At 36.1% G+C, this 27,819-nt stretch overlaps 1 protein-coding gene across 1 annotated transcript; it reads right to left on the reverse strand.

The window, feature by feature from the left end:
- On the reverse strand, positions 1-27,753 carry LOC137390567 (uncharacterized). Its single transcript, XM_068076896.1, is given in 33 exon segments — positions 1-318; positions 1,438-1,554; positions 2,172-2,326; positions 2,928-3,019; positions 3,254-3,389; positions 4,857-4,947; positions 5,245-5,405; positions 5,515-5,649; positions 5,805-5,903; positions 6,814-6,980; positions 9,073-9,211; positions 9,828-10,025; positions 10,304-10,429; positions 13,533-13,688; positions 14,280-14,384; positions 14,608-14,712; positions 14,949-15,071; positions 16,388-16,537; positions 17,093-17,200; positions 17,673-17,831; positions 18,425-18,608; positions 18,897-19,027; positions 19,209-19,349; positions 20,143-20,313; positions 20,703-20,720; positions 20,932-21,113; positions 21,227-21,404; positions 23,502-23,609; positions 24,278-24,489; positions 24,949-25,056; positions 25,931-26,090; positions 27,162-27,250; positions 27,648-27,753. Coding segments are annotated over 33 exon segments (4,440 nt in total). The 3' UTR covers positions 1-188.
- Positions 27,754-27,819: the final 66 nt, after the last annotated feature.

Below are 27,819 nucleotides of genomic sequence, written 5' to 3' on the forward strand. Positions count from 1 at the left end.
TTACGTGCAGTTTATAGAATTCAATCTGGAACGCATGTTGAATGAACCACATGTTTGGACGGCAACAATAACTTCTCTCAAAAACAACAAGCAGTATAAAAATACAAAGAATCGTGGAACTACATTAAAAATGTTGTAACTTCTTTGTCTTAATTTAACTGTTTATATCCAATAACTTTTGCAGAAAATTAGATGGCATCCTCATCAACTGTTTCACCTTCCTTCATCTTGGCGATCAGAGCTTTCAGCCTAGCAATCTCTTTATTGTCAGAATTTTTCTGGGCATCATTGGTGATTAACTTGACTCTTGAAGCATAGCTATAAACAATGGCAACTAATCGTAAACAAGTTTTAATTGATTTTTTAAATGTACTATTGACAAATGCATCAAAACGAAATGGAAAACATTTTCCAAGTGCACTTTTGAGTAAGAGGGTATGTAAATTAAAGTACTAAATGCGTTATAGTTCTTGTGTACCAGCTCTTAATTTCAGTGATCACTAAAATTACATTATATTTTCCTTCAAGGTAACTAGCTGATTAGTTGAATTATATTACATAAAATTTGACTATAAAATTTATTTGCATGTCGTTAATATATACAGCCATAATCATAATTATTAGCAGCCCTAGCAATTGCTTCTATTGTTTAATAAAAGTTTGACCAGTAGCTTTACATAAACAATAGTTCCTGTTATAGTATTCAAAAGGCATATTTTTATATGTCGATAGATAGCTGTGGAGCCATATTTTATCAAAAATAAACAGATAGGATAACAAAAATACTTTTAGCTAAACCAGTAATTCAGTTGATATATGTACTCAGTGTACTTCCAAATCCGCTCAGTTTTACACATTTATCTCTTTTGGGTAATTAGATTAAACAGTAAACTACAGTACTGGTGTAGAACATCTTTCAAGTTATCGTGTTAGACCTTGCTTATGCCTTGATCGTATTAGAAAGCGAATTCAAAATAAATACATAAATCATATAAATGATGTGCATAATAGCTTTTTCTGTTACACAGCAAAATAAAGTTCCAGTCCACCCATAATACTGAAATATGTCAAAAATATAACTATCTTTTACCTTGATAGTTTTCAATTGATAATTTAAATCAATTGGTCTAAAAATCTCCAATATTAAGTAATTTACGAAAGAACCAAGGTGCTAATAATCATAATTACGACGGCGGGTTGTTGTATGTATTCACTTCATCTATATTTTCATATTGTTTGTTATTTATTACCTGTGGTACATATAATACAATAAAAGCAATTTTCTTGCGTGATGGATATATTTTACATCTTATAGACATTTTTATAATCATTTGAATGTGAAGCATGTAACTGCATATTCCAAACTTACCAGGCAACTACTAGCATTAAATTGCAATGTATTGCAACTATCTTATCAGTTTGGAGTTTTACACTCACGTGAGAGAAGTTATGGTCTCATCAGCATTGTAATCAGCGGGTGAGATGTTTACAAACATCAGCGTCTTTGCATTTCCACCGAGGGAATCTTGCATGAGCATTGTTAGCTTGTTATTCCTAGTGAATGTAATAGTAATTTAAATTTATTAACCAACTAAACTTTATGGAAAAGTACGTATATTGTCACTTGCATCTGAGACATCTGAGACATCTGAGACATCTGATGCATGTGGTAAAGCAATAAAACAACCAAGATTTCTATGTATATGTAAATACATTCAGTTTAATTATTGGTGATCATTAGTTTGAGAAAATGTTTGTATATTGCTGACAGATATCTTTACTGTGTACACACGAATTACTACATATCTTGCAAAGACTAACACTGTCTTAACTGGTACATTGCTTCATTGTAACACTTCACCACTCTCATTGTAACACCTTACCACCCCCATTGTAACACCTTACCACTCCCATTGCAACATCTTACCACTCCCATTGTAACACCTTACCACTCCCATTGTAACATCTTACCACTCTCATTGTAACACCTTACCACTCTCATTGTAACACCTAGCCACTTTCATTGTAACACCTTATCACTCTCATTGTAAAACCTTACAACTCTCATTGTAACATGTCACTACTCTGCTGTTGTTGTAACACATCAGTACGATAATAATAACTTTGTTTTCTCATCAATGATTGCTGTGATTAGCAAGTTAGTTATTCACCTGTATGGAATGAAGTCTTGGCTGCCAGAAAGGGCTGATATGACATCACCCAGAGCCGCTAGAGATTTATTTATAGAGTTAGCTTCTTTCAAGGTTTCCGCAGATGCTCCTGTTTTACCCACTCTCTCAGAACCAGCCAAATCTACCAAACTGAGCTGCAATGACATGGAGTATTGTTTGATTTTTATCTAACAATACTGTTTGCTCTCTGCCATAGCACCCAGCCGTCTATCGCTACACTCGGCTTGCTATTGTATTTAGTTGGTCAACATTATATGCTGTTGATTAATCATAGCTTTGATTTTGATAGCAGCTTAAAATCTGGTGGCTCAGATGGATGATTTTTCCAGTTGTAAGATATTTGGTAGATCACATGAACTACTTCATTGGCAGGGTAGAGAAGAGCTGACTCTTCACACTCCTATTCCAATATTCAAGTTTCTTTCTTTTGAATTATGCTAACCAGTGAACCCTATCCCACCCTTCCTCTAACCTTTATCCACTCTCCCTCTTTTTTCTCTCGATATCCAAGCGGTTTAACAAAGCGCTAATCCTTTCGCAAATGTAAGTCGCAACTGATGAACAACAAAAAAATCTCAAACCACTAATTTGATTCAAGACTGTCGTCAGTATTGAGAAGACTCAATCGCAAAGGTCAACTGGTCAGTCTTGGTTCCAAACAATATGGTTTTCTCAGACCCACTAAACTTGGTCATGACCTAATAAGGATGAGTGTTATATAACGAAGAAGCCTACCTTGCCTCTTGTCACTTGGCCATTTGTCTTGTTCGTAGATTCAATGACTACGCTCAAAATCAAGTGAGACCTCGAGCTTTCAGCGTTCATTTCTGCAAAACATAAATTGGACATACAACCATAAGCTGAGTGGCATGTGCTGTTCTTAAATGAATATTCATACACTGATGTGCTTACCGCTCTGTGGCATGATAAGTAGTTTCAAATTAGCTTGAAGACAGGATTTAGTAGGTGAAAAATATAGCAATTTCACTTTGTTTCGTAAACTAAACAGCAAATAGTATTTATCTAAATAAACAATATTGAATAAGGATCTGCCCACGTACTGGTAGAAGCTGTGTGTCTATTTTTAGATCCTTCCTCAAAAAGCGTATTTAAAGCCTCCTCTGTCTGAGCATCCTTCACGTTAGCTCCTTTTACAAATACTAAACCAGCCTTGTCTTTCTTTATATCCATTTTTTCCTGAAAGTTGATGAAAAGTGTGTTGTTAAGCTTAGTGTAGTTAAACATGGCTTCTATCATATAGTTATATATATCGTGGGCAATTTTCTTGCAAATCTGTGATAAGACCTGTTAATTGCTGGCATAATTGCTTCAAAGGAAAGGTTTTAATAAGATAAAAAATATAATAATGGCAAGTTAACAAATACAAATAAAAAGTAACTCTATAACAATGTTATGTCAGTTAATACCTTGCAAGGATTAAAAAACAAAAACGATTGAAGTCAGCCGCTATTGATGTAACTAAATAGGTCATGACATATGCCTAATGCGGACAGCTTCCACCTTAAACATTTGTAAAATAAGGATTTACTAACAAAAGAATACAATTACTAGTGAGAAGACAGGGTGAATAGGTTACTCCACCAGCTGATGTTTGAGACTACCAATGTTTGGTAAGAGGGACATGTCGATGCTGTAGCGGCTGCGCAGACCAAGTATGCGCAGCATTTGTTTTAATAATGCTAGCTATTCTTCAATAACACATGCTTCTGATGCATATTGGACAAGAAAGTCATGTATTCAGAGCTTTTTTAATAATCTTATTTTTCTTAGTTACAAAAAGGTTATTCAAAATGAGTGCCTTTACTAACTCTACATAACCCAGCAGATGTACTACTTGCAAACAGGATTAGCGAATGCTATGAGAGTGAATCCAAAGCCTTTCGAGAAAACTTAAAATGCAAACCTAATAAATACCAATTGATCAAAAGTGTTTATGGAATGCAGAGGGCAAAACAAGTAAGTGACCAATCTAATTGTCTACCACAAGAGGAGACAACTTCTATACAATACATTTTAATACAATCAGTTAAAGCTCTATAGATTGCAGTAAGGTGTCTAAACTATATGATTAAAAGAACATTCACAAAACAAATGCTAATTAAGGTCACTCCGAGACTAATCTACAAGTACATTGACAAAAAGCATACGACAAGGGCACATGCACACAATAAGACAACTCGGGCAGCATATGAAAGAAAATGCTTATAAGAAATAATATAGGAGACTACCATGTGGGAACATTGCTTACCACTTTTGCAGCCTTATTATCAGTAAATGGGAAGAAAAGGTTAGACAATTCATCTCAAATTCAAGAATTAACTGGGAATAGTGCCAAAACAGTGCAGCGAACTCCTATTTCTTAAACTCCTATATCACACAGTTGTGTGAAATATTGTTAGGTGCCCTCAAAAGGGTTTGTGAAAACACCCGAAAACATCTTTAACCTTGAAACCTTCGAAAATGCCATAAAATCAGAAGCCTTCTCTGAATAAGGCTTTACAAACAATAATAATAAGCCATTGGCTATATCATAATTCAACATTTGGGGATGAAAAATTAGCCAACTGACATTGCTCAACACATTGTACGAACGTAAAATTACTCTAAAATGTGTTGAATTCGCATGTTAAACAAATAACTTACATCGTGTCCCCCATCTTTGCTGTAGAGGTCAAGCAACTTGTCATTGTACAGCTCGAGCATGTAAGATGATACCTTGAAGTCAAACTTTGCGCTACGTAACAGAAAAAAAAGTAGCAATTGATTTGACATCATGGACAGGATGTATGGAAGGCTCAGCTCCATAATAAGAGCAAGAGTAAAATGCAATCACATCAAAGTTACATTCAGTATAAAGAGGCCCAAGTCTATTATACCTAGTAATAAAGGATGAAAGTGGCTATGCCCAAAGCAATTATTATAGAAATGTATATTGCAAAATCAATTTTGAGGTATTGAACTATGACCGACCACGCTAGAAACTCGAACACCCTCATAGAAATAAGATATCGTTGGGTATTAATGTCTGTACCTGTTTTCACCGATGACCTCGAATATTCTGTTGAAGGCTCTTGGTGCAATTCCTGGATTGTCCTTACCACCTCCAATCATGGTATAAGTCTTTCCAGAGCCAGTCTGGCCATAAGCAAAAATGCATACGTTGTAGCCATCTACTGCTGACTGTATCAAGTGCTAAAAGCAGTAAATAATCATGCTTCAGGCTTAATTTCAGCGATAATAAATGTTTAAACTTGTGTACTATTGGCTAGTGGTGATGCAGTGAATACCCATGCGTACTTACGTAGGTGTCCTCAAAGACTTGCTGCTGAGAGTTCTCTGGCATAAATATCCTGTCAAAATTGAACTCTTTAAGACCTCTAGCACTCTCCACATTGATAGAATACTCGTCCGGTGACTTGAGCACAGAGAAGTTTCCCTTTCAAGAACAATTAGTCAAATATAACTCAAAAGCTTCAGTTTTCAATCAGACTAGCAAACCACACAAGTTCTTCTTAATATTAGGTCAATGAATCAGATCACAAGCCTTAGTTTCAAGCTTAACCCGCCAAGTTAGGGGGCTGGAGCACTCACCCGATCAAGCTCATTTTTGCTCATTGGCCTTGCTCGACAGTAGACTCTGATCTTGCCCTTCATGTCTTCAACCATGTTGAAATACTTCTTTCTCTGAACCTGTACCGCGACATGATTGTTTTTTATAAGTACATGTATGTCAAATGATAGCTTCTTACTGACTCACAAATTATGTTTTACTAGTCTAAATTGAAATGTATTTAATTAGCAGTGTATGTATATGGTATGAACACTATAGATGGATATGAAGTTTATTATTACAAGTCGATGTCGCTTGAAACAAATTAGACGATGAGACAAACGAAAACAAAAAATAGGAAAGTAAGTTATATGTATTGATAGAAAAAGGTATTTTTGCATAACTCTAATCTATAATGTAAATTAGCAATGCTTGGTGTCTGGTATGAAGTGTAGTGTGTTTTTGGGGAAGTAAAAATGTAATGGATGGTCAGGTAGAGTGAAGATACCATTTGAGCATTCTAAACAGCAAATAACTAAAGAAGCTCTTCAGCATAAATATTAGCAAGTCTTGTGACCTGCTCACTGAAGACATGAACTAAATTAGTATCAAAATATCCCTTCAGACACCATTTACGAAGATTCAAATAAAAAGCAACATTTGGCACAATTAGTTGACAAGCTTAATAGTGAGAGTTATTTTCTCTTTCTGTCAAATGCCGCATTCATCACAAAAAAATGTATCATTTTTTCCAAATTATTTTAAGCATTTGCAAAATAATTGACTTACAAAAATGTGACAACTGAAAAAATCGGAAATAAAATACTGCAAATGTGCTAAGTAAAATAATGTCAGTGGATATTACGGAATCATTTTATGAACTCCATTGTAACAGCTGATATTGACCTGTTCTCTGTTGCCACGTAAAAGCGATGCATAGAACAAAATCAATGATAAACAATGGCATCCTCAATCGGACAAGCATCAAAATAATAATAATATTGTAAATGATGATTTACTTTCGCACAAAGATGAAAAATGGCTCCTTACACGCTCAGTGTTGTAGGCCTCGGTCAACCGTGAGGTTTCTTTATTGAGGTTCTTAACATCCTCTCGTAGAGTCTTCACCTCTTCTCCCAGTTCAAGAGCCTGCGCTGCTGTTGCTCCTAGCTGCTCCATGTCAGTTTTGAGCTTTCGGATTTCAGCTTCTTTTACATCTGACAATATAAAAACAAGAATGGCACAATTAGATGTGTGCAACAGACTTATTACAGTGTACTGAGGTACATGTAACAGGCCTATTATAGTGTACTGAGGTACATGTAACAGACCTATTATAGTGTACTGAAGTACATGTAACAGACCTATTATAGTGTACTGAGGTAAATGTAACAGACCTACTATAGTGTATCGAGGTACATATAACAGACTTATTATAGTGTACTGAAGTACATGTAACAGACCTATTATAGTGTACTGATGTACATGTAACAGACCTATTATAGTGTGCTGAGGTAAATGTAACAGACCTATTATAGTTTACTGCGGTACATATAACAGACCTATTATAGTATACTGATGTACATGTAACAGACCTATTATAGTGTACTGCGGTACTTATAACAGATTTATTATATTAGGGTTAAGATGAAAATCTTTCGACTCCCTAAATGCACAATAAACAAATTACACATGTATGGCATCAAAAGCTGTTCTGTTGACATTTTTGATTGTTAATTCTAATCCTTATGTAGTTATTAACTAAAATGATCTTACTCATAAATTCGTGTTACATTTTTCAGCTCACCCCTGTTATATCTACTACTACGCTGGCAGTCCTGTTATATCTACTACTACGCTGGCAATCCTGTTATATCTACTACTACGCTGGCAGTCCTGTGTGCCATAATAGAATGCCATGTGTAATAAATATGTGCATAGTTATTTTGTGCTGAAGTAAGGTGATTGCAGCAGTTGTTAGCGGGGTTGTATGGCAATCCCAATACCTTGGCTAGATTTTCGTGCGTTGCAATATTTTATTTTCCCAATGCTCTTAGCGTGGCGACAGACGAATTGTCGCGGGTCTTATTATTGCAAAGATTACCTTATGACAAGATTTCCTTTTGGGGTGAATGTTCTAACAATTGAAAGGTAGTATCTTGGATTATCAAAAAAGTAACATACTATATATAATCTGTATATAGACTTTTCAAAGTATGTTTTCTGATTTCGATGTGTTCAGCTATAGCTATTATTAGAATAGCTGTAGCTGGAATCGTCATTAGAAGCCTAATGCTTATTGCGAGAGCGTACTGAAATTTTTTATTGGCAATGTGCCAGGTCACTTGACGATAGCCTGCTGCTTGCTGGAGAGTTGCCTGCCAGCAAGTGGCAGGCAACTTTCATTACTTCTCATTGTTTATAAGTTGATTTTTAATAACATTTTCCATTGGCAATGTGCCAGGCTAATAGCAAGTGGTAGGCAACTCTCATAACTTCTCATTGTTTATAAGCTGATTTTTAATACCCGGGCAACGCCGGGAGACATAGCTAGTTATGTGATATTATCCATGGAAGGTTAACCAAACACTTTTGATCACATTTCAAAAATAATGGATACTGGTATATAGAGAAATAGCTGGGTTTAGTATTTGTAAAGGAAGCTGGAGAAAAGGATGCTCAGACAGAGGAAGTTTTCGATTGGCTGCTCATACTGTAAGTAGCTCTATGCCTTATAGAGTGTCTTTATTCGTGATAGACTAGCCCTAATTACTCATAAGTAACTTTATATTTTATAGAGTATCTCTATTTGTGATAGACTTGATGTAACTTCTCACAAGTGGCTCTATGCAGCACGACTAGCTCAGAGTGTAAGAGAATTGCACTAGCTATAAACAAAATGCTACATTCATTCTTGAGCAAAACAAATGAGATTTTGCAGAATACCGACCATCTGTGTTTTAGCTGCAAAGCAAAATAGAATATTATATAGGATTGTATGTTTCATGTTTCATGTTTACACTATGTCATGCAAACACTACGCCACCAAAGTCTAAATACACGCATTATGCAAGACCTAACTGTGACAACCACATTTAAACGAAATTTTGTCAGAAGTCTTGTTCATACAGCAGAATGTTAATTTACTCAAAATCATATAACCCTGCATCTACACTATATGAATGCTTGACTTAACATATCACTATTAAAAAATACAACAAAACTTAATGTCACTTGAGACAGTAAAAGTTCTTATTCAATTCATGAATATACAACAGCTGATCTCTCATAAGGAGCACAAAGACTCACCTCTGTCTTTACTAGTTGCTGCCAGTTCGGTTTCGAGTTCTTTGACCTTGGCTCCATCTCTTTCTGCCTTTTTACTCTCCAAGTCAACTTTCTTCGACAACTCTTTGAGAAGTTTCTCCTGTTTTTTCTGTTCTTTAATCTGATCCAATAAAGAGACATTAATCATCAACTGTCTCGAACATGTGGGTATGACAGCATTCAAGGAACAACAGCTATAACCATTGTGGAGATCTAATAAAAGCAACAGCTATAACCATTATAGAGTTCTAATAGAAGCAACAGCTACAACCATTATAGAATTCTAATAAAAACGACAGCTATAACTACTATAGAGTTCTAATAGAAGCAACAGCTACAACCAATGTAGAGTTCTAATAGAAACGACAGCTATAACTACTATAGAGTTCTAATAGAAGCAACAGTTACAACCATTATAGAGTTCTAACAGAAACAACAGCTACAACCATTATAGAGTTCTAATAGGAACAACAGCTACAACCATTATAGAGTTCTAATAGAAACAACAGCTACAACCATTATAGAATTCTAATAGAAGCAACAGCTATAACCATTATAGAGTTCTAATAGAAGCAACAGCTACAACCATTATAGAGTTATAATGGAAGCAACAGCTGCAACCATTATAGAGTTCTAATAGAACGCCACCCTAAAGATTATCAAACAGTTCAGACCTTCCCTGAAACAAACTAACTAGATCTAGGCTCGCAAACAGACTACACAAAAAACCATCTTACATCTGCTCCTCCCTCGGACTTTGCTTTTTTCACATCTTCTTGCAACTGTACAATTTTGTCTTGCAACTCTTTTATGTCCTTTTTCTTGTCTTTCAGTTGATCTGTTAGAGCTGCTACTTGCTTTTGAGCTTTACTATCGACACTCGCTGTTTGAGGTCGGCTCCTTTTTTCAGCCGGGCGGCTCTCCAGCTCCTTTATCTTAAAGAAATACGAAAAAAGTATATATGTTGAGACTTTAATAATGACTGAGGTACGCGTATTTTATTTGCTCGTTATGAGCTCATGAATTCTTACATTTCAATATGTGTTCATGAATGGACGTACAGCTTTGATTGTTAATTTAGCTAGAATGCATACGTAATTAAATAAATGATAGCTGGTAGAAGAACCCCTTAACAACGTAAAAATAAATACAAATGTAGTGGCTAAAATCATCGAAGCATCAGTTTAATAATTTAAGGAATAACTGTGACTACCTTTCTTTGTAGTGCTTCTATTTTGGCCTTATTGTCTGCTACTCTTGCTTTTTCCTTCTTGTCCCACTGCGCATTCACTTTGCTTATTTCTGCTTCACTTGCTTCTTTCCCAGCTTTCAGTTTTGCCTGTCATTAGTGTGACATACACAATGTACACAACATTTGCAATGTATACTACATACACAATATACATAACGCAACATACACAACCTAACAAGTTTACAATCTATATATTTATTTCTCAAAGTTTGTGTGTAGGTTTGTGGGTAGTTCCAGCTATAGCTATTAAAATCTTAAAATAAAGAATCCATATCACAGAAGATTTGATCTCACACCATCCGGATTGCCGGTCGGACACCTTCCTAATTCTGCCACACTAGCTTGATGAATCAATTAGGTAATACATGTATATGTCGTTATATGGGAGCAAATAGGCTACAGTTCTCCGTCAGGCTGCAAAGTCATGAGAATGGGTAGCTTTTATTATTAGTAAGTTTGCTTAAATTATTCTTTGGCAATGTGCCAGGCTAATAATAAGTGGCAGGCAACTCTCATTACCTATCATCATTTATAAGCTGAGTTTTAATACTCAGGCAACACCTGGTAGCACAGCTAGCGTATACTATATATGCAATGTGCACAATATACACAATTAGCTGTGCTACCCGGTGTTGTCCTAGTATTAAAAATAAGCTTATAAACGATGAGAAGTAATGAGAGCTGCCTGCCATTTGCTATCAGCCTTGCACATTATCAATGACTAATTTGATTAAGCCTACTAATAAGAGCTTCTCATGACGTTACGCCATGACTTTGCGTTGTGACCGAAGGCGTAGCGTATTTGCTCCCATATAGCGACATATATTGCCTAGGGAATCCGTCAAGCTCATGTGGCTAAAATGGTAGGACATCGGACTAAAAATTGGGAGAGTCCGAGGTCTTCTGCAATATGGATTCATAATACCAAGATTTTAATAGTTATAGCTGGACATAAACAACGACGAACGAATACACAACCTTTGAGAAATGTATAGACGCATAATAGATACATAATGTATGCAACATACACAATGTATTACATTTACACAGCACACACAATGTATACTATATGTACAATGTACATAATATACACAACGTATGCAATGTATACTATATACACAATGTATACTAGACTCACAGTGCACACCCTGCACAATTTATACTACATACACAATGTATACAGCATATGAAATGTATGGAACATACACGATGTATACTACATACACAATGTATGCTACATATACAATGTATACAAAATTCTATCAATGTTTTTATACGATGTATACAACATACACGATGCACATTACATGCACAATGAATACTGCATACAAAATATACAAAAGAAACATATTGTATACTACATACACCATGTATATCACGTACAATGTATACTATATAAACAATGTAGACTACATGCACAATATGCGCAACATACACAGTGTACACTACATACACAAACTATGCTAAATACATATTTTATACAACATTATATACAAATTCAAGCAACATACACAATATATACAACATATACCATGAATACTATATTAGCAATGCATACTACATCCGCAGTATATAATACATGCACAATGTGTACTACATGCACATAAAACATTATCATGTTGAACAACAGTGCGCAGACACAATCAACATTGTATTCTGGTGTATTGACAGAGCAGTATTAGAGTTAGCTTTTCTAAGAGCTGAATTCATGCCATAACAAACAAGCAGGCCTTGAGCAATGTCAGTAGATCACAGTCATAGGATTTAAATATAGTGAAAATATATTTCTGCTTTGCTAGGATACCATCAGACTATAGGTATTTGCCAGCGAGTGTAAAGGTGTGAGTGAAGAATGAACCAAAAGATAAATGAATGGATAGCATGGGAATGCACTTGAACTAAGCTCATCATGAGTTTAAGCTCGCAGTTGAAACAGGTGAATAAGTCAAATATAGTCCAAGGAAGCATTTCAGCAGCATGTTGGTCGGCAAAATAACATTAAAATTATAGCAATTAACAAGTGCTATAATTTCTACCAGCTAAAATGTCTCCCATTTCTACAAACACGGTTGATAACCTCGACAATGTCTACCTGCTCTACAATGTCTACCCGCTCTACGATGTCTACCCGCTCTACAATGTCTACCCGCTCTACAATGTCTACCCGCTCTACAATGTCTACCCTCTCTACAATGTCTACCCGCTCTACAATGTCTACCCGCTCTACAACGTCTACCCGCTCTACAATGTCTACCCGCTCTACAATGTCTACCCGCTCTACAATGTCTACCCGCTCTACAATGTCTACCCGCTCTACAATGTCTACCCGCTCTACAATGTCTACCCGCTCTACAATGTCTACCCGCTCTACAATGTCTACCCGCTCTACAATGTCTACCCGCTCTACAATGTCTACCCGCTCTACAATGTCTACCCACTCTACAATGTCTACTCGCTCTACAATGTCTACCCGCTCTACAATGTTTACCCGCTCTACAATGTCTACCCGCTCTACAATGTCTACCCGCTCTACAATGTCTACCCGCTCTACAATGTCTACCCGCTTTACAATGTCTACCCACTATACAATGTCTACCCGCTCAACAATGTCTACCCACTCTACAATGTCTACTCGCTCTACAATGTCTACCCGCTCTACAATGTTTACCCGCTCTACAATGTCTACCCGCTCTACAATGTCTACCCGCTCTACAATGTTTACCCGCTCTACAATGTCTACCCGCTCTACAATGTCTACCCGCTCTACAATGTCTACCCGCTCTACAATGTCTACCCGCTCTACAATGTCTACCCACTCTACAATGTCTACTCGCTCTACAATGTCTACCCGCTCTACAATGTCTACCCGCTCTACAATGTCTACCCGCTCTACAATGTCTACCCACTCTACAATGTCTACTCGCTCTACAATGTCTACCCGCTCTACAATGTTTACCCGCTCTACAATGTCTACCCGCTCTACAATGTCTACCCGCTCTACAATGTTTACCCGCTCTACAATGTCTACCCGCTCTACAATGTCTACCCGCTCTACAATGTCTACCCGCTCTACAATGTCTACCCGCTTTACAATGTCTACCCACTATACAATGTCTACCCGCTCAACAATGTCTACCCACTCAACAATGTCTACCCGCTCTACTATGTTTGCTTGGTCATCACAGCCTACCTGCGATCAATCACTTACCTGCACTGCAAGAACCACAGCCTTTTCTTTCTCGAGAGATGCTTGTAGATCTTTCTTTTCTGTCTTCAGAATTTGAGCAGTTTTATCAGATTCTGCTGACTTTTTTATCTGAGCTTCATTTTCTTTGGTTAACGATGCCTGTCAGCGTAATTGAAGGTTTGGTACTTATACACTGATAAGGAGAGGTTTGGTACTTATACACTAATAAGGAGAGGTTTGGTACTTATACACTAATAAGGAGAGGTTTGATACTTATACACTAATAAGGAGAGGTATGGTACTTATACACTAATAAGGAGAGGTTTGGTACTTATACACTAATAAGGATAGGTTTCGTACTTATACACTAATAAGGAGAGGTTTCGTACTTATACACTAATAAGGAGAGGTTTGGTACTTATACACTAATAAGGAGAGGTTTCGTACTTATACACTAATAAGGAGAGGTTTGGTACTTATACACTAATAAGGAGAGGTTTCGTACTTATACACTAATAAAGAGAGGTTTGGTACTTATACACTAATAAGGAGAGGTTTGGTACTTATACACTAATAAGGAGAGGTTTGGTACATATACACTAATAAAGAGAGGTTTGGTACTTATACACTAATAAGGAGAGGTTTGGTACTTATACACTAATAAGGAGAGGTTTGGTACTTATACACTAATAAAGAGAGGTTTGGTACTTATACACTAATAAGGAAAGGGTGAATGTGCGTTCAACTTACAATCTTTTTAAGAAGTTTCTTCATCTCTGCTGCCATATCGACTGGGGCGTTGGCGACCAGTTTAGTCTCAAGGTCAGTAACTCGAGCTTTAGCAGCCTCAAGCTCCTGTTGACCAATAAAAAGGTTTTCTATCAGCGAATCGGTTGAATAGGTAAATAAAATTTGAAAGCAAAAATGAGCTCCAAAGACCAAAATAAGTATAGCTCAAGCGTTGATTCTATTGTTAAGCGAGACAGCTTAAGTTTTCTTATATGGTACACGGAAGACAATAAGCATTTATAACAGATTGAACCTAGAAGATCAGATGTCTGCTTCTGTTTTTTATTACCTTTTCCTTCAGGTTGAGTTGAGTGGAAAGAGCTAAGGTAGCTGCACCCGCTAGCTCATCTTGAGTTGTCTTCTCTGCAACCAGCCGGTTTTCCAAGTCTTTAATCTGTGTGTTAATATATTTAAAGTGACTGCCGGTCATCAGTTTACAAAGGGTATACATGTCTTTTAAACTTTGAAATATGTTTAGTAGTTTGTTTATAGCTTTAGTCACAAGTAGTTCAGATAGTTTAAATAGGATATATGAAAATTATGAAAAACCATCCTTTAAAAAGGCTACATTGAGCAAATGTGTAACAAATGCGTGCTAAATAAACGAGTCGATGTTACAAAAATATTTACTTTAGTTTTTAGCTCCTCAATCTCCTCCTTGCTGTCATTATGCTCGACCTCTTTTTGTCTCAATCTTTCCTCTACAGCATCCAACTCAGCTTGCAGCGCCTCCATTTTCTCATCATTGTCGTCCTATTGATGATAGTTAGTCACTATACTGATAATATGCTTTACACACTTTACACACTGTACGCTTTACACGCTGTACATTTTACACACTGTATGCTTTACACATTGTACGCTTTACACACTGTACATTTTACACACTGTACGCTTTACACGTTGTAAACTTTACACACTATGCAATTCATATACTATGCATTTCACACACTGTGCATTTTGTACATTCTGCACTTTTTGAAAATGATATTGACAAGTAAATAGTACGAAAACGTATGAAAAAACAGTTATTGAAACATCCAAGCTTTTCAACTGCAGCCATTGTATTGTTTGAAAACAAATAGATGCAACAGTATTCATGCTTCTGATCTTCTGAAGATACTAAAACACTTGCTTAAATGATAGAGTGAAATGACCCTCCAGTAAGAAATAACACACTCATGTGAAACCACCCTCAAATGTGAAATGGCCCACCGACATTAGGCAACCTGCCAATTTAAAACAAATTGTCAATATGAAATAACGCTACGGAGTAAAAAGCCCTACCGGGTGAGATTACCTATAAATATGAAATTACTTTCAAAAACATGTACTGAGGTAACACAAAATCACTACTAGCGTGATTTTGTGGTTAAAAAGATTTCCAAAAAAAGCAAAATAACAAAAAATTAGGAAGGCCGTCATTGCAAGACTAGATATACATGTTCAAAGAAGTTACTACAAATTAGAGGTGAAAAGGAGATAGTATCTACTAACAATATTAACGGGTTGCCGTCTCACTATGTTCTTTCCAGAAACCTCTGCGGGAATGAATGCTTGTGTTTAACTGAGCTCGCTCAACCTATAAACCCATATCTCAGCTTTTCTTTAAGATCAGGGGCTCAAAGTTAAAATGATCAGATCCTTTCTTTGTAAGGACCTACATTCTTATTGGTCAATAAATATGCTCTTACATTTTCTTTTGGTTATATTACGTTTATTATTACTTATTGTATTATTATTACTTATTGTATTATTATTACGATATTGGTTTACGCTAAAACGCTTACACTATAAAAAACAGCAATAACCACGTGTCAGTAGCTGACTAGTTGATTCAATTATTTATCATCCCAGGCAGGTCACTTTGCAGAACGCTTTTTCGTAAATAGTAAGCTATCGTATGTACATTTAGGCGCTTACTAATACTGTGCACTTAATGCATAGGCTGTCTCTTCAACTCATAGCTGCCATTAAAACAGCGAGTGAACAATTAGCAGCAGAAACATGTTGTGAAGTTGATTGCAACTAGGTTTAGGTGTAGGCAAATAAATATGATGAATGCTTACCAGCACATTTCCAAGCTCAGAGCCTTGTAACCGTTCTATTTTAGCCTCCAGTTCTGCCACCTTTCTTTCGCAGTCCGTGTGGTCTGCCTCTCCCATAGGTGCAGCTGCACTGACTTCTTCTGATGTAACATTTTCAGTGTCCTCATCTTTCTAGAAAACAAACGCAAGCAAGCTTGTATTTTTGGTAGGATTGTTTCCAGCCATGAACATTGAACTCGAGTAAGAGACAGCGTACATTACTCTGACCCACAGGGACAGAAGTTCTTTCTAAAATCTGTACTATTTACAAAGAATTGAGCGATTAAAAGATTTTTTGAAATGGCTTCAAATAACTAAAACTTGATTAACTTTATCAAACTAAAACACACTTTTTCCCTTAAAGGTTCCACACTGAACTTATGCATGACTCATATCTTCTGACTAGCCTATCACTAATCATGTGATAGGATAATTATGTTCATTATGATAAATTAAAATTACCTCTAAAAGTCCTGCTACGGCTGCTGTCACCTATGCAAAAATTAATTACATGTCTATTTTTTCATACACCAAACATAGACAGTTACTGCAATGTTATCAATGGTACATTTTAATAGCCATCGTTGAGGAAGTTGGACAAAGACAAATCATATCAGCAAATAATTTGTTTACTGGCTTAATGGCTGTTATTAAATGTCACTAGCATAAATATCTAGCATACAGTACCTTCTCTCCTGAGGATTCTCGTAAAGCTTTGCTATCCTCTCGCAGCCGATTGGTCAGTTTGAGTATGGTCTTCATATTGCTTGCGTTTTCAGCAGTTGACTTTTTTAGCTATAGTACAAACTTATCAATAAAATCTAATATTTTATAATTATAAAAAATTATAATTTTTTTATGATACAATAGGCTTATAGCATAATGTGATACAATATAACATGAAAAACTACATTATAATATAATTTAATTATACTGTATTAATATAATTTGATACAATATATATATATATATATATTATCACCAAATCCATAAAAAATAAGTTGCATGGTATTGTCAAATAATGAAATACCAATGATGCTGAGGCAAGTGTCGTCAGGCCATTTTTAAGGAACGATAGAACTGAACACATAATACAAATGAATTTAGTGTTTGCTTAAACGAGTCTAATTTATTCGCCTTCAACCAATAATGCGTTATATACAATTGAACACAATAGACATCTTGAACAGAAGTTAATTTAAGCTTAAATATAATAGCTTTTTATTGCTAGGTCTATGCAACTATGATGACGATTTCTCATACACACCTTTGCCTCGAGTTCTGCTATCTTACTCTTCAACTCTGAGGACTCGGCTTGGAGACTGTCAATTTGTATCTGCAGATTGGATTTATCTTTCTGTAGTTTGTCGTTTTTTTCTTCAGAGGCTTGAAGCTTTGCCAATGCGTCAGGGTCAGGAACCATGACCTGTTGGTAGAAGAGCAATGTGCTATTTGGTATTTAATTACCAAACTTCAGTTAAACGATCACCTGTGAGAGAAGAGACTAATCTGCATGGTTGACTTTGCATAGAGGGTACAATTTCAGTCAGCACAAATGACCTAAACTGACTTTGTTGGCGTTTTAGGTCACTCAGCTGCTCTAGAATACTAGGCTACACCCGTACCGCGATTTTACCCCGGTCGTACCACAACCATACCACAGTCATACCACAACTGTACCATGACCATACCACGGCCATACTATGACCATAACACAACCATACCACTTGCTGCCGTACTACATGGCCATACCACAACTAAACCACGGCTTTACCACAGCCGTATCACGACTATACTATGATCATACTGCAGCTGTACTGCGAAAGTAATGCGACGGTGCTGCGATTGTCCTACAACCGTAATACGACTGTAATACAACAGTACTGCGACTGTCACACAACAGTACTGGGACTATTTTGCAACCGTACTACACCCGTGCTACAACTGCATTACGACTGCACTACAGCTGTACTGCAAATTTACTAAATGATTAAAACTATTAAATTGTTAAAAACCAACCTCCACAATCTTGACGACTGGCTCAGCAATATCCACAGTCTTCTCTGCTTCAGCCGACATTGGCGGAGGAGATGGGGTTTCACCATTCCGTATCTTTTCTATAGTTTCAACTTCCACATCGAGACGGCTTATGGCAGTATCTGTTTCTTTTAACATGACCTTGAACTCTTTGATGCTATCTGGCCTATTTGCATATAACACTATTAGTTGCAAGTAGCTACAGTATATTAGTGGGTCTTATCATGTAGTCTTCCAATGTTCAAGTTAACAAGCAGGAGGTCTAAAACGAAACATTTTAGGCGTTTAGTGCGAGCTTCACCAATTTTGCAAAATAGCTTGAGACCAGGTTAGCATCTGTGGATGAAATGATGACTGGCTTCTTATACCGGACTTTATACCCGCAATGAATACTTGCAAAGCAAATATTTTATACAGATTCTGAACAAGGGAGTTACATGTAAAAGAAACTCACATCTCTTCTTCGGTTGGCTCCTTGCCAGTCCGTTCCTTGAACTCTTTCTCCCACTTCATGATATCATTCTCTAGCTCTGTTCGGTCTTCCTTCAAAGCTCCTCTGTCCACTTTACATTTCTCTAACTTTTTCTGTTACAGTACACAACTTTCATGTAGGTGCCAGCTAGGCACCTTGTCAGATTCATTCTACTCTGATACTGCTGGGTCTCACGCTACACGGTTTAATACTAAACATAAATGTAAGATTTAGAGAAGTGGACAAACTCTTTCACATAAAAATACAACCTAATAGTTTATAGATTACACCTACATCTGCCTGTTCAGCCCCGCTAACGGCTACCACTGAAGCATTGTATGCGGCTAGCAGCGTATCATAGTCACTTTTCAGTCCTTCAAAATGCAGCAGCTTCTCCTTAGTCATCAAGTACCGCTCCCTCCATTCAGTGGAGGCCTGTATAAAAGTGCATTGCCATGGATATAAAAATTTGGGTGAGCAAGTTCTAACGCTGCAAAGGAAATGAAATGCAATGGAGTATTTCACTGTTGTAAATGTCTTACAAGGACCGTACAACTTCAGTTACTCTTTTATTGTGAGTCTGAGTACAACAGACGCTTGAAAGCAAATTGGAGAGTTTTTTTTATGATTTGGAGAGTTTAGTTTTATGAACTCCCAATTATAGAGACTTTTGCAAATGGTTTAGCTAATAGCTCATAGAGTAATATACATAGGTCTAATTAGAGTTAACAACTCTACAGTAGTTTAACTAGAGTTAACGACCCTACAGTAGTTTAATTAGAGTTAACAATCCTACAGCAGTTTAACTAGAGTTAACAACTGTACAGTAGTTTAACCAGAGTTAACAACCCTGCAGTAGTTTATCTAAAGTTAACAACCCTGCAGTAGTTTGATGAGAGTTAACAACCGTACAGTAGTTTATCTAGAGTTAACAACCCTACAGTAGTTTAACTAGAGTTAACAACCGTACAGTAGTTTTTTAGAGTTAACAACCCTACAGTAGTTTAACTAGAGTTAAAAACCCTACAGTAGTTTAACTAGAGTGAGCAACCCTGTGACAGTTTAACAAGAGTTAACAACCCTACAGTAGTTTCACTGGAGTTAAAAACCATACAGTAGCTTTATGAGAGTTAACAACCCTGTAGTATTCTAACTAGAGTTAACAACCCTACAGTAGTTTAATGAGAGTAGACAACTCCAAAGTATCTTAATAAAGAGTTACTGTTACCTTTTCCAAGTCATTGCTTTTTTGCTGAAGTTGAACTTGTTCTTCATTGAACTTTTTCCTCTCTTCAGCAAATTCTTCCCTTTCTCCCTCCCAGCTTCGCCTCTGAAGAGCTATAGCAGCGAGCTCATCTGAGATCCTCTGCCTTTCAGTAGCTAGTTCAGCTGGCTCTCGCTCTAACATACATGTACATCTATATATAGTATTTCTATTTAATACTAGTGTCATATGTGAAACAAAGCATATAATTATAGTCATCCTGTATTATGAAGAACTATTTATGGTGTTTAAACAGACAAACCCGGGTTCTCCTCTCTGGGTTGATGGGGCAGAGCTGAGGAATCATCGTATGACAGAGATTAGACTAGATTCAATTTGGGTTGATGGGGCAGATCTGAGGACTCAACAAATTACAGACATTAGACTAGATTCAATTTGGATTGATGGGGCAGATCTGAGGACTCGTCGTATGACAGACATTAGACTAGATTCTTGCAACTCTCAAGATTTTGCTCATATTATTTCTCTCAATTTTTCTAAAAGCTCTTAGATTCCAAATCAACTGGACTCATGTTCACCAGCTACAGTGACAAAACTCATTTTATTTCTGTTGTAACTTCTTTACAACCTTACTGGTTATGGGTTTAAATTGGTGAGTCCGCGTCAGTTTGTACACCAATTAAACCTAGTCGATGGCGGTCGCTGCTATAATGTATGAGATATCATGATTAGTATTAATATAACCAGCCCTATTTATATCGACTTCACTATTAGCTTTGTCTTACCGACAGCAACTTCTTTTGAGGCGACCATCGACTCTGACTCTAGTTCCTCACTACGCATTTCAGAAGCAATAATTGGTGCCACTATAGGCAACACTTGTGCTCCTGCTTTACGCAGTCTTTCTATCTCTTCCATCAGCTCAGTCTTTTCTTTTTCCCATTTTTCATCATCATCAGAGTGTTTTTTCTTTTCTACAAACGCAATGCAACAAAGGCTAGCATGAGCAAGTTCTAAAGTTGTTGACAAGCTGTAAACCAAAAGAAAATAGAATACGAGAGGAAAGTAAAAGAAAAGAGGAAAGGACCTGCGGATAGCTCAAGCTTGGCAGCGTCCAGCTGTTGTATGACTTCTCTGGTTGACTCTTCCCGGACTGCTCCTACTCTATCAACGAGAAGCTTATTCTGTATCAGCAGGGCTTTCTTATCTCCCAGCAGTTTCTTGTTCTGCTTACTCAAGCTAGACAGGTTGCTGTCCCAATGTTCCTGTAGCAAAAACCCCATCGTTCTAGAACTCTTCATTATTTGATCAGCTTGTCTTTGAATGTTCATAACTCTGGTCATGAATTGAATTAAAAAGAATGGATAGTAACTAGAAATTAATAATCTATACATACATGTAGACATATGTGACCAAATCAGCAGTGCAAGCAATTAGAATGAACACTGCATCTGACTACGAATCTATACACAGCATCTGACTATGAATCTATACACAGCCTCTGACTATGAATCTATACACAGCCTCTGACTATGAATCTATTCACAGCCTCTGACTATGAATCTGTACACAGCCTCTGACTATGAATCTATACACAGCCTCTGACTACGAATCTATACGCAGCCTCTGACTACGAATCTATACACAGCCTCAGACTATGAATCTGTACACAGTCTCTGACTATGAATCTATACACAGCCTCTGACTATGAATCTATACACAGCCTTTGACTATGAATCTGTACACAGTCTCTGACTATAAATCTAAACACAGCCTCTGACTATAAATTTATACACAGCCTCTGACTATGAATCTAAACACAGCCTCTGACTATAAATTTATACACAGCCTCTGACAATAAATCTATACACAGCCCCTGACTATAAATTTATACACAGCCTCTGACTATAAATTTATACACAGCCTCTGACTATGAATCTAAACACAGCCTCTGACTATAAATTTATACAGAGCTTCTGACAATAAATTTATACACAGCCTCTGACTATAAATTTATACACAGCCTCTGACTATAAATCTAAACACAGCCTCTGACTATAAATTTATACACAGCCTCTGACAGTAAATCTATACACAGCCTCTGACTATAAATTTATACACAGCCTCTGACTATAAATTTATACACAGCCTCTGACTATGAATCTAAACACAGCCTCTGACTATAAATTTATACAGAGCTTCTGACTATAAATTTATACACAGCCTCTGACTATAAATTTATACACAGCCTCTGACTATAAATCTAAACATAGCCTCTTACTATAAATCTATATAAAGCCTCTGATTATGAATTTAAACACAGCATCTGACTACGAACCTATGCACAGCCTCTGACTATGAATCTATACGCAGCATCTGACTATGAATCTGTACACAGTCTGTGACTATGAATTTATACACAGCAATTGTACGTGTAGTAGGAAGAAGTTGAATTCCTTCATAAAGTCTAGGAGGCTAAACTTCAACCTTAATCTTTGTATTGTTTACTCATTTTTAAAAATATGAAGAGCTTTTCATGGAAAAGACCCAAGAAAGCATAGTAGGCTACTCGACCAATCAGCAAGCAGAGATGATCGAATAATCAGAAGGACATATTCTAACTACCTCTGAACAATGACAGCTAGGTAATCTTGTGAATATGAAAAACAGATACAGCTAGGAGAAGGCATTCGAGTGTTTGTCTGTTTACTAATCTCACTTAGCTCACACTGGCCTGTGCATTTGGTCAGTTGCTAAGTGATTTATATGACAACTGTGGACTTGGAGCCCTAAATCAATCTTGTGTTTAAACTATAGTTCCTAAACTTTAAACTCTTTCAACTATAAAATTGGCGATACAAGCATAGGTACATGTATATTCAGAACTAGTTGCCGAGAATTTGCTAAAGGAATATTTATTCGACATAACTATCATCGTCTCATGCCACTAAGGTCAAACCATTATTGTAAACATTAATTGTGTTCTGTTTTATCTTATATTTTGTTTATTTATTTAAACTGATACCCATGTAAATGCACTTGATTTTATACAGGTCTTTTTTATAATCATCCTTTTTATACAAGTCCTTTTTATACAGGTCCTTTTATACTAGTCCTTTTATACTAGTCCTTTTTATACTAGTCATTTTCATACAGGTCCTTTTTAAACTAGTCCTTTTTATACTAGTCATTTTTATACTAGTCATTTTTATACAAGTCCTTTTTAATATGAGACAATAAATCAAGAGATTAACCATAACCTTTAGCCGGCATTTCTAAGATAGCAAGTTATAAAAACCTAGCCTGGGATTCTTAAAGGCATGCATGGTCACGGGCTGAGCTGCCGAATCAAGTTCTCCCACCTTTTTGAAGTCCGTGTCTTTTCGATGAATGGATATGACATGCTGAAAGATGGCCAGCTTGTCTCTATATACATTCCTCAGGTTGAGTACAAAGGAATTGAACTGTCTCTGCAAATGGAAGAAGGTAGGTGGTCTCACTTCCATTAAGATACATGTCATGCGGAACAAACTACTTGTAGACAGAGCACAAGTATTTACATCACTAATAGTACATGACTTGGATTGTCAAAACACACAAAGTTTACTGTGGCACAAACCAAAGATATTAAATACATTGCATACAAAATACTGATTTTATAGACTTTTAATTAATAAAAAGGTCATTAGAAAATATTAATTTTAGAAATATCAGTACATGCATTTCAGAAAACTAAAATCTTGTTAATGATTTTTAAGGCTTATGCGCAAGAAGAAATTTGTAAAACGTCCTATAATATAGAGTAGAGGGACTAAGGAGTCAATGTTATTTTAGATACCTGTGTCTCATCTCATAATATAGAGTAGACAGACTAGGGAGTCAGTGTTGTTTTAGATACCTGTGTCTCATCTTATAATATAGAGTAGAGAGACTAGGGAATCAGTGTTATTTTAGATACCTGTGTCTCATCTCATAATATAGAGTAGAGAGACTAGGGAGTCAGTGTTATTTTAGATACCTGTGTCTCATCTCATAATATAGAGTAGAGAGACTAGGGAGTCAGTGTTATTTTAGATACCTGTGTCTCATCTCATAATATAGAGTAGAGAGACTAGGGAGTCAGTGTTATTTTAGATACCTGTGTCTCATCTTCAATAAGCCTGTAGTTCAATTCTATCTGGTTAACAACGTTAACATGGCTGTCTTTCATCTTCTGCATGTCATCCACTATTCTAACAACAGTATCTCTCGCAAACACGTAGGGCACATATGCCTGCTCCTCTCCCTTCATCTTTGGCACCGATAAGAGATCAGAGGAAGCATGACTCCGGCTCTGCACGCTCTTTATATCTGGTGAGGAGAGCAGTATTACTTATAAGGCAGTCTTACCAATGCCAGTATTTTGGCTCTGCGCTCCAAAATAACATGATTAAGAGAGCAGGGTGAACACGCATTGAAACTTCAGAACTGCAGATGCTAGTGCTATAGCTAATTTTCATGGCCAGTCTATTTAAAGAAAAGTTGTTATCTGTCGTATGGCACAAATAAAATATTTTTTCAAGATTTTATATCAGGCAAAAGTTTTACTCTGATGATGTATTAACATTCACTATTTAAGACAACAATTGGAGCTTTAGCCTGTGTACCAGAGATTGCTATGCCTGCACTTAATGGGAATCGAGCTTGATGGGCAGCTAAAAGTTAATATTCTGAAGCGGAATATCTAGTTTAAATTCAACTAAAAGTATTAAAGGAAACTATTAAATGGAAAGCATAGTTTGATAAATGAGTGAAAGGAACAGTGTGTACCATCACTATTCACAACATCTTCTACGTTAGTTGTCACAGCTGTTGGTTTATCTCTCACTGCTGGGACATTTGTAGAAGATCCTTTGGGGTCAGCACCACTCCAGGCTTCTGTAAGAAAATAAATATGTTTTGGGAAGCTTTCGAGTCTCTAATCTGCCTCATTACCTTGTGAATGTTTTCTGACATGAGCTAGCATAAATTACATACTGTTTTATATGAGTCAAAAACAGTGCCAAAATTGATTCCAACGAGATGCATCACTTATTAGAAACGATGAGAGAAGCATATATTGTTCATAGACAGACAATTTTATTTATTCATTTAATAAACTGAGCTAAGATAAAAAAAATAGCACGCAGCAGAGCCAAAACAAATAACAGAATATGTTCTTTTTCCATAAGTTGCATTGAATATTTTTACTAAAAATGATTTATAAATAGCAAGTGGACTAACCTAGAGGGCTGTTTCATTGTAAGGATCCTATTTCGACAGAATAGTAGCCCAAAAAGTGCTTATATGTATACAAGATCTCAGTACAGAGTCAACAACTGTGGTTTTATTGGAGATATAGTTGATACCACAAATGAAAAAGTCAACAATTTTTTTGTAAATTGTTAAGTACTTACAGTAATATCTGCAATAATTTTCCAAATTATTATTCTTTTACTTATATACTTTTGCCAAGAAGTATTGCTAGTGACTTTTACGATTTCGTTTTCTTTTAAGGACATTAAATGCTCACCATGTCTTCCCCTAAAGCGAAGGGAAGTGTTGAAGATGATGACCTATTGACGTTGTCAAGTTGTTTTGTTAAGAAACTGTAGTACATACTGCCCAAAAGCAACTATTGTTGATTAACATTATGTGAAGAAAAATTCCTACATAAAGACAGTTAGATAACAACTTTATTAAAAGCCTACTTCAAACTAAATTCACAGAGGTTAATAGTTTAAAAGCTGTAGATTTGTAGCTGAGCACATGCCTTTGGAACGAAGGGAACTTGCACTGCCATTTATGGGGGTAACCTGAGGGTTTCTGAATGGAAGAAACGCAGGAGAGCTGCTGCGTGCTGTAGCTGTGCCAAGTCTATTTGTTGACGTGCTAGGTCTATTTGCGGAAGATGGTCTGCTAGAACTTTCTTTCTTAAAATAACAAGTACCCAAATAACATTCAAATGAATGATTAGAGTATTAAAGAAAAACATGAAAAGTACTTCAAATGCCCCTCTTCTTCCAACTGACTACAACAGAGAAATATTATTTAAGCACACTACTTATTTTAAATAGAATAAAATTATAAGTTACTAGTAGGCAATGTAAACTGTGAGTCTATTTAGGAAAATACCATAAAACACTCTATAATGTTTGTTGAACAATTGCAACACTACAGTGAAATCCTAAACTAAAGTCACACTATTTAGCTATAGAGAGCACCGGTAGCGCCAGTCACGTTACACAACTTGAAATCCCATCAAACTCTCATTCTTTACCATGCGTAAAACATAACAATATAGTTCAAGATTATTTCACATTGCTCTGATTGCAAAAGTGCTTTCTGGCTAACATTGAAAAGCCCAAAAGGTTTAAAAAATGCTTACCCAATCATTCACTTTCAACTAATAAATTTCATTATGGTGATAGAATAAATTGACCAATGAAAGCTGAGCATTATTGGCTTAGTCATGCACCATTTAGTCTCATAGGCTTGTATACTAGCTTTGGCAAAGCTGTTGTGTGAGTATAGTGAATGATACAACTAGAGTCGAGAGAGACACAAAGATTTTTGGATTTTAAAATCGATTTTAAATACATTGTAGTAAGTATTGTAGTAAGTATGCATTGTTATAGTTTGCAGATCTGATAATAACATTCTAGCTGTATAATACTATGTAACCATATAAAACTGTATTATCCAGAAAATCGTTTCTTGATGTTTTATAATATTTTTATACTAAAACATTTAACATCTGATGTCATGCTTGCACTCAACAAGTGTCATTTCTTCATCTCTAGTAAAACATTTAGATTCTCATTTTAAACATTGGACAGGTATATAATGCTGTAATAAAGAATACAGCTCAAGCCAATTATGGTACTATTTTTATTGACATGTTTAAATGAAGTTTTTCACTAATTATATTTGGGTCATTGACATATATTTCTTAAAACTTCTTGGTGAATTGAGCTACTGGAGATAAGATAGCTTTCACTTACTTCTAGCAGATTAGTGTTGGCAACAAACAGCTCAGGTTTAGAATGTTGAGATGATGAAGATTCTGGTCTGTCTATTTCAATTACTTCATCTACAAAAAGTAATGTACTGAGTTTTATTCCAAAGTTGTGTTACTAAAAAATGTGTGTATTTTTATAATAATGACATTACTTTTGCTAATACTCTTTTGTCTGAAATACTGTCATATCTAACAGCTCTGCCCATAAAAATTTTATTAAGCTGCCTAATAAACTTAAAAGGAGCATTATAACTCGTAAGAGCAAAGGATTGTTGCGTTTCATTCAGCAAATAGGACACCAGTTTTATATGATATAACTATGAGATAATTAGTCATATTTGCAGAATTTATTTAGCCAATGCCACTTTTGTAAAAACGCTAATAAACTCACAATTCTTACAAATTCCTAAGGTGTCGAACTACATTACTCTATTAAAACTTTTTAAACGAAAATTCGATCTATACTCACTTGGATTAGGCTGAACTTTTGGTTTTCCGGAAGGACTTAAGGTTTCTTTTGAGCTCTTTTGCTTTGCTTTTTTCTTTTTTGGTTTACGAACCACCTCCACTTCCATTTTTCAATATCAGCAACTAAAGAGTGATGTGTAGTTCAGTTTTACATGAATAAGAAATAGTGTGAA

This window comes from Watersipora subatra, chromosome 3, assembly GCF_963576615.1.
Source record: "Watersipora subatra chromosome 3, tzWatSuba1.1, whole genome shotgun sequence".
In the NCBI taxonomy this organism is placed as follows: Eukaryota; Metazoa; Bryozoa; class Gymnolaemata; order Cheilostomatida; family Watersiporidae; genus Watersipora; species Watersipora subatra.